This window comes from Mesocricetus auratus, unplaced genomic scaffold (genome assembly GCF_017639785.1).
Source record: "Mesocricetus auratus isolate SY011 unplaced genomic scaffold, BCM_Maur_2.0 Super-Scaffold_100007, whole genome shotgun sequence".
In the NCBI taxonomy this organism is placed as follows: Eukaryota; Metazoa; Chordata; class Mammalia; order Rodentia; family Cricetidae; genus Mesocricetus; species Mesocricetus auratus.
This window is the reverse complement of record NW_024429191.1, coordinates 4,866,666-4,879,153: the sequence shown is the minus strand read 5'-3', so window position 1 is coordinate 4,879,153 and position 12,488 is coordinate 4,866,666. Positions and strand designations below refer to the sequence as shown.

General features: G+C 43.6%; 1 protein-coding gene across 9 annotated transcripts in view; it reads left to right on the top strand.

Annotated features, from left to right (window-relative positions):
* Rbfox1 (RNA binding fox-1 homolog 1) overlaps window positions 1-12,488 on the top strand; it is a 2,068,553-nt gene that overhangs the window by 1,890,000 nt on the left and 166,065 nt on the right. For all 9 annotated transcript variants that reach the window (XM_040747948.1, XM_040747949.1, XM_040747950.1 and 6 more), the window contains one exon: window positions 9,564-9,803. In XM_040747948.1, coding sequence (XP_040603882.1) covers window positions 9,564-9,803 — 240 coding nt within the window. The remainder of the gene's footprint in view (window positions 1-9,563; window positions 9,804-12,488) is intronic.

Below are 12,488 nucleotides of genomic sequence, written 5' to 3'. Positions count from 1 at the left end.
TTACACTGGTGTGGATGTCGTGATAGTTATGTCAGAGGATATTCAGCTGCTCTGGCTATTCTTCCATCAACCCCATCATGCCATCACCATCTGTCTCTGAGTGACAGGCAGAACAGCCCACCACCATCGTGATTATAGTCATGTGGACACAAAGGCAGATGGACACATAGGAAGTAGAATTTTGCAAGTGAACACTGGGGAAAATGTTTTCAGAAGGGAAGGGACAGATGAATTGCATTGTAAATGTTTATTCACTTATCATGTGGGAGCACATGTGTCAGGGTGTGTGTGTGGTGGTCAGAAGACAACATTGTGGAACCTGTTATAAGGTTCAGCTCTGGGATCGGAATTATATTAGATCAATTTTTTTCTAACATCTTTCAGTGATCTCTTGAGAACTTGTGTGGTATCTCTAAGTTCCTCATCTATAAAATGAAAGTGACATTTGTACCCATACTGCACAACCGTGGGCTGCATCAAAAGAGTGACATTTTTAGATCATTTATAACAATGGCAGGTGCATATATATGGTGAAAAATGCTTCTAATTATATCATTACTAATGCTTTTAGCAGCATCACCATCATGAGTAACTACCTTGAGTTTTGGAGTTTAGGATGGGAGGAATACGATTCTACAACTTTTTGGTAACCTCCAACTTTTCTTAGAATTTGAGACATTTTCCACATTTTAAAAATACATTTCATTGAATAGGTCCAAAACATGCGTGTACTTGTTATCCCTAGGTAGAGCACACAGAGGTCAACTGTAGACAATAGAGAGGGATATCTGGACAGAATATGGTTGTATCACCTTCCAGCATCAGAAAATTTGCTTATCTGAGAAGGGTATGCTAAGACTACTCATTCACAGAGCTCCCAGGCAAATGAACCTGGGTACTATGTAGGGCAGTATTCAAGAAATGCAACTTCTGCCTGTCGCCTGTGGTCGTGAAAGGCAATAATCCACACATGTAGCTTGTGGAATGTAGACAGATCCAGTGCACGCTCTCCGTCTTTGGAACAAAACAACCCATAGTACTACATTTGGTGATTCCAATGGGGACCATTATTCACCAGCACAGAGCAGCAATGGATAGTGTTTACCAGGATCTAGGTACTATATGGATCAGAGAATGTCTCTGTGCATATAGAGACAGAAACATGACTCATCTCTCAATCCAGTAAACATTTTGAATATGTATGTGTCTTTCCGTGTATGTTTGTATGTTTGTCACACCCCAAGAAGCTTCAGGAAACAGGTATGAAAGCATAGAAGAGAACTTAACAGTTTGATTGAGCCCAAGGCCTTGCACATGCTAGGCAAGCACTTTATAACTGAGCTATAAGCTTAGCATTCACTGTACATTTTATGTTGAGACAAGGTCTTGCTATGTAGGCTAGGCTGGCACTGAACTTGCTATCTCCTGCCTTAGCCTTCCTAGTAACCAAGATCACAGGACTGTCATCTCACTTGCCTAAATAAGCTTTCTACAGTCTAAGGTTGGATCTCCTATGCCCTGGAACAGTGCTGAGCTGGATGAGGAACCTTTCCTCTTAAGTGCTTAATGCTCATAGCAGGAGTTTCACTTCCTTCATGACACTGTTAATCTTTTAATAAACACCGCACTTTCCCCTTTGGAAATATCACCTCTGAAGCAACCTTCTCTAGGTTCCTGACTTTAACAGAGTGCCATAAATATTTGATGATTGCTAACTTTTAAAAAGTGGAGAAAAACAACCTCTACATCGCCTTCTGTAACTCCAAATGGAAAAATCGGGCTGGAACATTTGGCAAACATGACACCTCATCTTTGCAAGCCTGCCGCCCACTCAGGCGGTTTGTGTTTCTGGGGCTGGTGTTTGTCAGCCGTGGCGAGATAGCTTCTGTCCTCTTGAGCTTCCACGTAGAGGCTGGGGAAGTGAAATGAAACAAATTGCTTTCCCCCGGAGTCTCTGGTATGGATTCTCGTTGTCTTTGCTGCTGGTTTGCTGTGAACTCTTGACCTAAGAGCAGCACTCAGTTTAAGAGGTGCTTTTCCACAAGCTAGAAGAGTTTGGGTCCAAGTGGAGGTTAGCTTTGGGTTTATCTCTGACTATTTAAAAATGAAGCATATAGGAATCTGACAGGCTAGGTGACCTTCGCTTACTAGTTTTCTGAGTATGAATGCTTCTATGTCCTGTAACAATGAGGATCGCCACGTGCACATGAGGTAATGTAGGCGATGCTTTGTTGAATCTCCTGTCATCAGTATTTAAGACAATGTATGGTACAGTTAACGCTCAAGGAAATTTGGGCTGGGGCTAGGGATATGGCTCTGTAGACAAAGTGTCATAGGTGCCTGAGGACTGGAGTTCAGATCCCCAGCACCCACACAGAAGCCAGCTGTGGATCATGTGCCTATAACCCTAGCACTGGGGCTTACTGACCAGCTAATGCAGCTAAAACAATGTGATATAGGATCAGTGGGAGGTCCTATCTCAGAAACTAAAATGAAATACAAGAGAGGACAGTAACCCAAAGTAGACCTCTGACGTCTACAACCACATATGTATGGACACACAAATGCGGTGTGATGCCCCCATTTATCAGTGTTATAATACAAGGCATCACATTTACAATTTGAAAGATGCAGCCTGTCTTCTTTGAGTACAGTGAAGCAGCATGATTGGGAAGCCCCGTGACAGTGCTTGGCATGGATCCCATCCTCTGCCATTCTAAGGCAGCAGCTTTGTTGCAGGCCTTTGTCATTTGATGATTTGGAAAGACTTCCCTAATTCCTGATGATCCCAGGTCAGTGTCCACTAGTTTATTGATTGATTCTGCCAGAAACTCACTATTTTATTTGGTTATTTTGTTTAATAGTTATAGTTTTTTTTTAGAATTCTCATCATCATTCCCATGGAGTTTTCCACCTTTGACTCCCTACTCCTTTCCCAGGTTGGAAGACAGAAGTTTGGCTTTGTAGTAATCAGTAAGGACAAGGAACACTTGGCTCTTGACAAGAATCACTGTCCCCACATGCTGAGCTGGAGTCTGTCAAGGACAGACCTGGGTTCTCTAGAGTAAGCAGTTCAGAGAGGTCAGCCAGCGCATCCTTTAAGGAGCTGGGGTGCTTCTGGTTTTAACCCTGACTGCCTGGTTGTTGTATTGGGGGTTAGAACCAGGCTGCAGTTGAAAACGTAAGAATGGCAAGAATGATTTTTATCTTGGATTGTTTTCCAGTGCTAGATAACTGGGAACTTTTAAAAAAAGCTATCAATCATCAAAGGGTTTCCTGAATTAGTGCACAAGAAAGACAGGAGCGTTGAAGTTTTCCAGGCTTTCTTGGCCCTCACCTCCTCCCTCATGTAATTTAAGTACAAAGGCAGTCACCTCAGAATCCCCATCTACTCCCTTCATGCAAGCAGGAGCTCTTTTCACAGTTAAGTGTAAGTGATAAGCAGCTGTCCACATGAAGATGCATGGACCCTTGAAACCATTCTTTTGATGAGCAGGAAAGACATGGTCAAATATAACTGACGTTGTTTTGACGTTTCTCTCTGATTGTTCTGGTTTAAATAAAGAAGGAAGAACCAGATATCTACAGCTTTAAACAAAGAGGCTGGATTGGGAACAGAAACTGGCTTTGAGACTGCAGGAGGAATGTTGTATATGATGTTCATTTTTACTCAATGGAAGAGAAGATCAAACAATGAGACAGAAGGAGACACAAGGAGCAAGGAGGCAGCGGGATCCCTTTGCTGTTCCGTCGTAACATGCACGGTCATTCTCATTGCATGCATGGTGGCTGGGACCAGGGGTCCTGAGGGCTCCTTCACTGACAGCATGTAGACACACAGAGTGCTTATCTAAGTTGAATGGGGACAGAGACAGGGACCATGTTGCAATTCAGGCCATTTCACTGCACACGAGTGAAACCATCTGATAACTTACCCCATGAGCCGCATTCTGGGTGCTTTCTTACTTGATTTCTATTTGGTCTTTAATGTTTAAAATATTTTAGTCTTCATGATAATACTTTGAGCTCACTCTGTTGTTGCCATTTCCCAGAAGTCAGTGGTGGCATCCAGTGGCAGCTTACCTAAGGGTACACATCCACCCTGCCAAGAGTCTGTTGAGTAACTTCTGGTGACCTCATCACATGTTTAATTACGATTAGCCACATAGCTTTATTACAAATATTTCACATATTCTTTTGCTATTTTGTGTGCATGTGTTTGTACGTGGGTATGGGAATGCTAATGTCTAACACATTGGCTTATATGTGTATAGGAACATGAAGAAGAAATGTACTTGGACATGTATGTGTTTATGCACCCATGGTGTACACCAAAAGACATCTTTAAGTGTGTTCCTCGGATACTCTTCACCTTATTTATTCAGATAGGTCCCTCACTGACCAAGAAGTTTTCAAATAGCCTAAACTGGTTAAGCATGAAACCCAGAAACCTGCTCCTGCCCCCGCTTCACAGCACTGAGACCACAGCACTGAGCACATGCCACCATGCTGGGTGTTTTTGTTTTTTAACATGGGTTCCATGGAAATGAACTCCAGTTCTAACATTTGCAAGGTACAAGCTTTACTAGCAGTGCCATCTCCACAGCCCCATTGTTGTAATTATAGTATTTTTTAAATTTACCTGTGACTATTTCTTGATCTCTTTGAGCCTCCTTCATCCTCCTCCTCTCACCCTCCCTGTGGCCCCAAACATTCCTCCTTCCTTTCTCAGAAAATGAAATGAGATAGTAGCAAGCTCCCCAGTGGATTTTATAACTTTGCATATCATATATTTAGTTTAGTAATGAAAAATTCCAGCTCCAGGCTATGCATAGAATAGCATTTCTAATGTTTTTTAAATAGCTATTAGTGTAGTGGAGCTCTCTCTCTCTCTCTCTCTCTCTCTCTCTCTCTCTCTCTCTCTCTCTCTGTGTGTGTGTGTGTGTGTGTGTGTGTGTGCGTGTGTGTGTTTTCCCTTCCACTACATAATCATCTGCTCAGTGGTGCACTCTAAAACCCTGAGCAGCAGCCAGAGGAGGAGCGAGCTGTGATTGATGGGCCAGGCCTCCCTTGCAGAAGAGTCCCATCTGGGGCTGGTTTTGGATGCAGTCAGATGTTGAGGGGGAGGTCAGCCAGGCAGCCTCAGCTCCCCCTCCGTCAACACCCCGATCATTCTCACAGTGCCCAGCCTGTACACCCTTGCTCCTCATCGAGGCTTGCTTTAGGCAGATGCTCCGTGGTGTGGGATTAGAACAGCTGCTAAGTTTATGGAGGAGAGAGCATGCAGCATGGTGCAGCAGGTATTTTGAATTTTCACTTGAAACTGATTTGAATGGAGCAGAAGCATTGCCTTGTGATTTTTAGTGCTAAGTCTGGTATTTTTGGAAGACAATTTTCATCTTGCATTATGCCTGGTGAAAGGACAGGAGTATTGTGGAGTGTGTGTGTTTGTTTGTGTGTGTGTGTGTGTGTGTGTGTGTATGAATATATACACGGGGGTGGGGAAGCAGGTGCTCTTTGCATGGGTCTATGCTTGTCCTAGGACCAGCAGGTTAATGGTGTCATTTTGCTTTTTTTTTGCATTGTTTTATTGCCCCTGGGGCATGATGTGTTTTAGCCTGTTTCAGCTCAGCACAGGAGCCTTTCTCTGAATATGTGCAATTTCCTGCCAAAGACGTAGATCAGAGCAGACCAGGTTGTTGAACTCAAGTAAAACAAACTGTCAGCAAGACTGAAAGCTGCAGGCAGCCACTGGGGATAGGCAGGGTCCTCCAGAGAGCTTACCCCAGTATGTGCTTGTCTTGTCAGGAGGGTCTCGGGTTGAGCAGATGCTTTCCTTGGCCATGTGGACATGTGTAATCAGCAAGCTCATTTGTTCTTGACAATTCCTGTGCACTTCTTCATTCTAAGATATTCTAAGAGCTAGGGTAATCCAAGAGAAGGGCTTAGGGCAAGAAATAGGGTACAAATGTACTCCAGGAATGGAGTTTGTCTATTAAAGCTGAAGAAAATATATACATGCACACATAGGCATGCGCATACACACACACACACACACACACACACACACACACACACACACCTACCTGCAGGAAAACATTTGGTTCAGCTATATAATCAGGCACTTTCCCTTCTCATGCCACAGAAGGACTATGACTATTTCTCTGTTAAAATATGCTCTGCATTAGTTTTCAAGCCAATATGAAGTCAGCCTGGTTTCCACTGTTTGTTCTTATGTCCCTCTAAGAAGAGTTAGTTCTACTGGACCTCTCCGAGTGGCACACAGCTGAAAGAGGATATCTGGCACTGGGTGGAGGGTAGAGGGAACAACAGTAACAGGACTTCATCTCCTGTGTCCATCTCAGAGACAGCATTGATTGTTTCTGGTGCCTGAGAAAGTACTCTGCATCTGAGGCGTGGCTCAGTGAATGTGTGCGTATGTGAAGCTAAATAGATTATGCTGCCTGTCTTAAAATAGCAATAATATTCTGTCTATTTCATGCTCCAGTAAAATACTTAAATTGAAATGACTTTTGGGGATTTTTTTTCTTTAAGGAATAGGATTTGTTTGCATCTTAATAACCCCTTTGCTCTTGATAAACAAGTGTAAGAAGCCTTGTGGAGCATCCTGGGTAACACTGGACTCCATGTCATTGAGCAGGTTTTGACTTGATCTGATTTATGAAGAAGTTTTATCTATGAGGACAAGGAAATTTCTTCAACATTTACCCTCAGAGGCCTTATTTATTCCATGCTTCCACACAGCTCTCCTCTTCAGCATCGTGGGTTTGAAAACATGAGAGATCCTGACCTCTTCCCACCCATCCTCCCCCTTTTCTTATATTTAGCAAGCAACCTAAGAACATCTTGGCAAAGGAAATTGGATGTGAAGTTTGCACAAGCTCTTGGAGTGCTTGGTTGGTGATGTGGGGGATATTTGCAAAGCAGAGTTGCCTCCCTGTCAAGGAGGGGCACCCAAAAGCACCCTCGCTGCAAATATCCAGAGCTCTCTGGCTGTTCCATTTATTTAGGGAAAAGTGGAGACTTGGCATTGGTATAGGAGAGGCAGCTTCTGCAAATGATTGTCCAACCAGAACACTCTTAATATTTTACCTGTCACCACCACACATAACAAAGTGGCTTTAGTCTTCTGCCAGGATCTGGTTCACATACCTGGAATTTGCCCTGACCTGAAGCAGAAAGGGTGTCCTTATCATTCATGTAATTTTCTAATAAAATTTGTTTCAACCTGAACTTAGAACCTAGGAGCATCAATAGGGAGGAGACACAGACATCTCTCAAGTCATTTGAAGGTGAAAAATACTTCCATAGGAAGTACAATGATCTTAATTAAATATTAGCTGTAATTAGCCTAAAGTGCAAATGTTGGGAATATTAATTAGGGTCTCTCTGGAGCAGATGTCAGTGTTAATAAGTAACTGTAGGGGGTCCTGCCAACATCTGTTTGAGACCTCCACGTACAAGATGCAATACAGAGTCCCACTGTACCTGGATGCTAACTGTTGTCCACTTGGTTTTCACTGACTTGGTCCTCATAGCTGGACACCTGTGTCTGACAGAGTGGCACAGATCTTGAGAGCTTCTGCTGCTCTGGGTCCAGAGACATTCTTATCTGGTCCTTGCCTTTCCTATGACAGGTTCAGAGTACTCTGGAGACAGGTCTCAAACTTGAACTAGCACAGAGGTTTCCCATACTGCTGTGCCACCAGGTATCCAGGGGCACCTTCTGCGTCTGTAAAACAGAGTCAGAGGTATCCTGCATCCCGACCTTACCACAGGAGGAAGTGAAATAGGTTGGAGTACAGATATATATGTTACAGAGAGGGGTGTGTTCATTTTGCAGACTCAACTGACCTCTGAATCAGGTGAATCTCTCACAAAATGAAAGGGGAAGATGGGTCTTAGTTCAGCTTCTTGCTTTCCCATGAATGGTCTGTGCCCTGGATCTTGAATCATTTTTTTCTTAGTTCTAGATGAAGCATATCTGACTGCTAAGCTAAATAGACTAGGGGGTCTAGTACATGCAAAGCAAGAATTCTAGACATCCTCATTATTAGCCTTTGAGGCCTATGGATAGCCCTTTGGGAGTTTGTACACTCCTAGGACTCGGCAGTATCAATGGTGTCCAAGAGCTAAATACGAATAACACAGCCTTCCTGAGCTGTGACAACAAAAATGTCTCCTGCCCTTGCCTTGAATCTCCTGGGAGTATCCATACTTGTCTAAGAACTGGTGACATAAAGTACCAAGTTGAAGGTGAAAGGTGATGTCACTAAGCTTCTAAACTTGTCCTCTGAGCACCAATGAGTAAAAGGGATGGTCTGTGCTGTGCAGCATGTGGTGTGTGTGTGTGTGTCCATCTGATATTACAATCACAAATCTAGTTAAGGGAAGAAAACTGTAAAAGAGAGATTCTAACTTATTCTTTGTGCCACCATCACTACTGCCAATGTGGAGGAGCAGCCAAAATTACCTCTCCTTTGCTTAGACATACCGATGTGTGTGCCCTGAAATTCTTGTAGGAGGGCTAAAGTCACACATAACTGTCCACAGAAAAGAAAAGGGGCCACTATTTGCTGAGCTTAATTGCCTTGCTTCCTTCCTTCCTTCCCTCATTCCCCCTCCCTCTCCTCCCTTCCTTTTTGACTGTTGACTTGTATCTCTTGAGACCACTGAAGTTTTGGACCTCTGGTCTACTGCTTCTTGTGCATTCCGCATATGTGTATGCAGAGTGTGTGAAGGGTGTTGGAGTTATGGGGGTGGAGGTGGAGGGAGGGAGGGAGATGTTTCCAAAAATGGAAACATTTGAATTCAGGGTTTTTAAAATTCTTTTGACTTGACTGTAATTATCATACTGCATGTTTAGGCTATAACTGAAGGATGAATTGTTATATAATCACACACACACACACACAGAGAGAGAGAGAGAGAGAGAGAGAGAGAGAGAGAGAGAGAGAGAGAGAGAGAGAGAGAGAGAGAGAGAGAGAGAGAGAGAGAGAGAGAGAGAGAGAGAGAGAGAGAGAGAGAGAGAAAGAGAGAGAGAGAAAGAGAGAGATCTTTACCAGGGCCCTTCAAAAGCACCTAATAGTTGAAATCAGTCCAAATACCCTGTCAAGCACACTGTCAGTGTTCTTGGCACTGTATCAAATTGGGACTCCAGTGTCACCATAGATGACATAATGTTAACCTCTTCCAAAATTGAGGTGAAACAAAGAATATCTGCCAGTGGTGGACAGACCCTACATTCTCCACCAATCAGGTGTACAGATCATACAGTCTCAGCAAGTTTGATTGGATTCTTGGAGAAAGTGACTTCATCATAGTGTGCCTTGATTTTTCCATCTGTAGAGTGAGAATAAGATGACTGCTATTTTCTCAAGGTGTCTTTCTGAGGGTTGGCTGGGGTGGTGCCTCTTGGCCTGGATGTCTTCAGCTGGACCTAGGAAGTGTGCTGGGACTTGAATCCCTGGACTCTAGAGAACAGTTCTGTTTGCAGAGCACTAATAGTGTTCTCTTCTCTCTCTTTTTTTTTCCTCTCTCAGGGTAATCAGGAAGCAGCAGCCGCCCCTGACACAATGGCTCAGCCTTATGCCTCTGCCCAGTTTGCTCCACCTCAGAATGGCATCCCCGCAGAATACACGGCCCCTCATCCCCATCCCGCGCCAGAGTACACCGGCCAGACCACCGTCCCCGACCACACATTAAACCTGTATCCTCCTACACAGACGCACTCGGAGCAGAACGCTGACACAAGTGCGCAGACCGTCTCTGGCACCGCCACAGTAAGTGGATGTTGAATTCTGGACCTGGAGGGCGCTCTCCCTGAGCAGGTGCCCCAGCCCGGCCACTGGTGGTGAACCATGTACCCTGTGTGCTGGGGATCTTGTCAAGCAAAGCAAATCTATACCTCTCCTTATACCACCAGCTTCCCCCAGATATTTCCTTAGTGACTGGGCATCTTTCCTTATTAGTTAGAACATGTTTCCATTTGCTGTATTTATTTGTAAATGGACACAGGCATCTATTTTCCTGTCTCTAAAGAGATGAGTTCAACACAATTCTATCCCAGTAAAATGCATACTTTTAAACTATTTCATGGAAATATATGGGTCGGGGATGTATCTCAGAGGTAGAGTGCTTGTTTGGCATGTTCAAGTTCTTGGGTTTAGTGTCCAGAACTGCAAAATAAGCAATGACAAAAAACACAACTTGGACACATAACTTAACTACCACAAATTTATTCATTTTAAGTGTATGATTTGCTGATTTTAAGAACATTTACACAGCTGTGTAACCATTGCCAAAGTTTCATCTTAGAACATTTTTTTTTATCAACCCTAAAACAAAGCTTGGACCCATTTGCAGACCAACCATCTTTATTCTTGGGTGAGTGCATTTGGGTCTCATTTAGATTGTATCTATGTATCCTTAGTTTATGATGTGTTGTTTGCTCATTACATCATGTCAAGTAATCAAGGATGGCATGAAGCTTTCTGTGTGAGTGAAAATGAACTCGAACTTCTGAGCCTCTTCCCAGTACCTAAGTGTTGGGATTGCAGGGATGCCCTAACATGTCCAGTTTCTGCAGTGCTAGTAATGGAACCCAGGGTTTAGTGCATGCTAGGCAAGCACTCTTTTAGCCAAGCTGTACTATCTAGCTGTATTCTGTGGGATTTTGTTGCTGGTACATAAGGAAAGGATAGATATAAGGGAATATTAGTTGGGCAGGAAACCTGTTAACCATGAAGAAATATAAACAGAAAGATGGACTTGATGGGTAAGAATTAAGCAAGCAATCAAAACAGAGACAATATTTTATCACCACCCTATGTAAAAACTAGTATAGTGGGATGGTAATCAAACATGACTGTAGGCACCAATAATTACATTAAATAGATGCGCATCTGGGAATCACCTATAATAATTAAGGATCTGTAAACATGTATAGTCCATGTTCTGGAAAGCTTCCTCTGCAAAATTCATTAGAGACACAGATGCACATAAGGTCTAGAGTGCAGCATTTTACTGGTATAAGACAGTGCTGCCTCTTCCTTCCACCCTCAAGGGCCTGGAAGCCCAGAATCCTGATACTGAATGTATGTTTGTTGGCCACATGGGTAAGTAGCTCCCATCTTTGTATTGCTGAAAACCTATTTGATTGCATGGACATACCATAGCTTGTTTCTCCATTTTGCATAAATATGTGGGTTGTTCTCTCTCTATGGTGACTCACAGAAAAAATAGAACTAATGTGAACACAAGTAAGCATGTCAATTTCAAAACATAAGAGAAGCAAGAATAGGTGGTTAAAGTGTAGAGAAACCTTGGTTCCAAAGCAGAAACAGAGGCACGAATTTTCTTTTTTTTTCTTCCTTTTTCTGTTTAAATTAGAAACAAGCTTGCCTCACATGTCAATCCCAGTTCCCTCTCCCTCCCCTTCTTCCCCATCCCCTACCAACCCTCCCAACCCCCCACACAATCCCCGCTCACCCACTCCACTCCCCAGAGAGGATGAAGCCCTTCATGGGGGGATCTCCAAAGTCTGTCATATCATACAGAGCAGGAGCTAGGGCCTCCCCAATGTGTCCAGGCTGAGAAAGCATCCCCCAATGTGGAGTGGGCTCCTAAAGTCTACTCAGATGCCAGGGATAAATACTGATCTAGTACCCAAGGCCAAAAAGATTGCCCAGGCCTCCTCACTGACACCCACATTCAGGGGGTATGGATCAGTCCCATACTGACCTCTCAGCCATCAGTCTGGGGTCCATGAGCTCCCCCTTTTTCAGGTCAGCTGTTTCTGTGGGTTTTACCAGCCTGGTCTTGACCCCTTTTCTCATTACTCTTCCCTCTCTGCAACTGGTTTCCAGGAGTTTAGTTTAGTGTTTAGCTTATACTCTTGTTTCTCCTCAAATCGTATAAATCTTTCGCCTTTTACTAAAGACAATCACTTTCTTGAGACAGTCATTTTCTAAATATGTATGACCTACATTTTCTCACTGTAACAACTGGGAATGAGGGGTGATATTTGGAAATGGGGGAGTGTGATTTGGATTTGGGGCAAAGATGTCAGGAAAATGCTCTGAAAAAAATCTTAGACTATTTGAAAGCAGGGAAATCCTGAGTTTAGGAAACATGTTTATGGGGTGGGGCTAGCCATTGCTTTGTCTTCTCTGGTCCTATTTAAATGATGCACACCATGGGAGAGGAAGTGAAACAAGACAGACACCATCTTTTCTGCTTCAAACAGTTATATGCAGATTCTTTCCTCTCTTTGGCCAAAAAGGAAGACACTTCTATGTATCTGGGTATATGCCCATGCAGAGGCCAAAGGAACTCCTCGAATGTCCTCTATGGCTCTCTACCCTAGTCTCTTGAGACAGGCTCTGTCACTGCACCGGGAGCTCACTGTCTTCTCAGCTAAGTTGGTAGGCCTTCCAAGTGCCAGTAGTGTTTTTGTCTCTAGCACC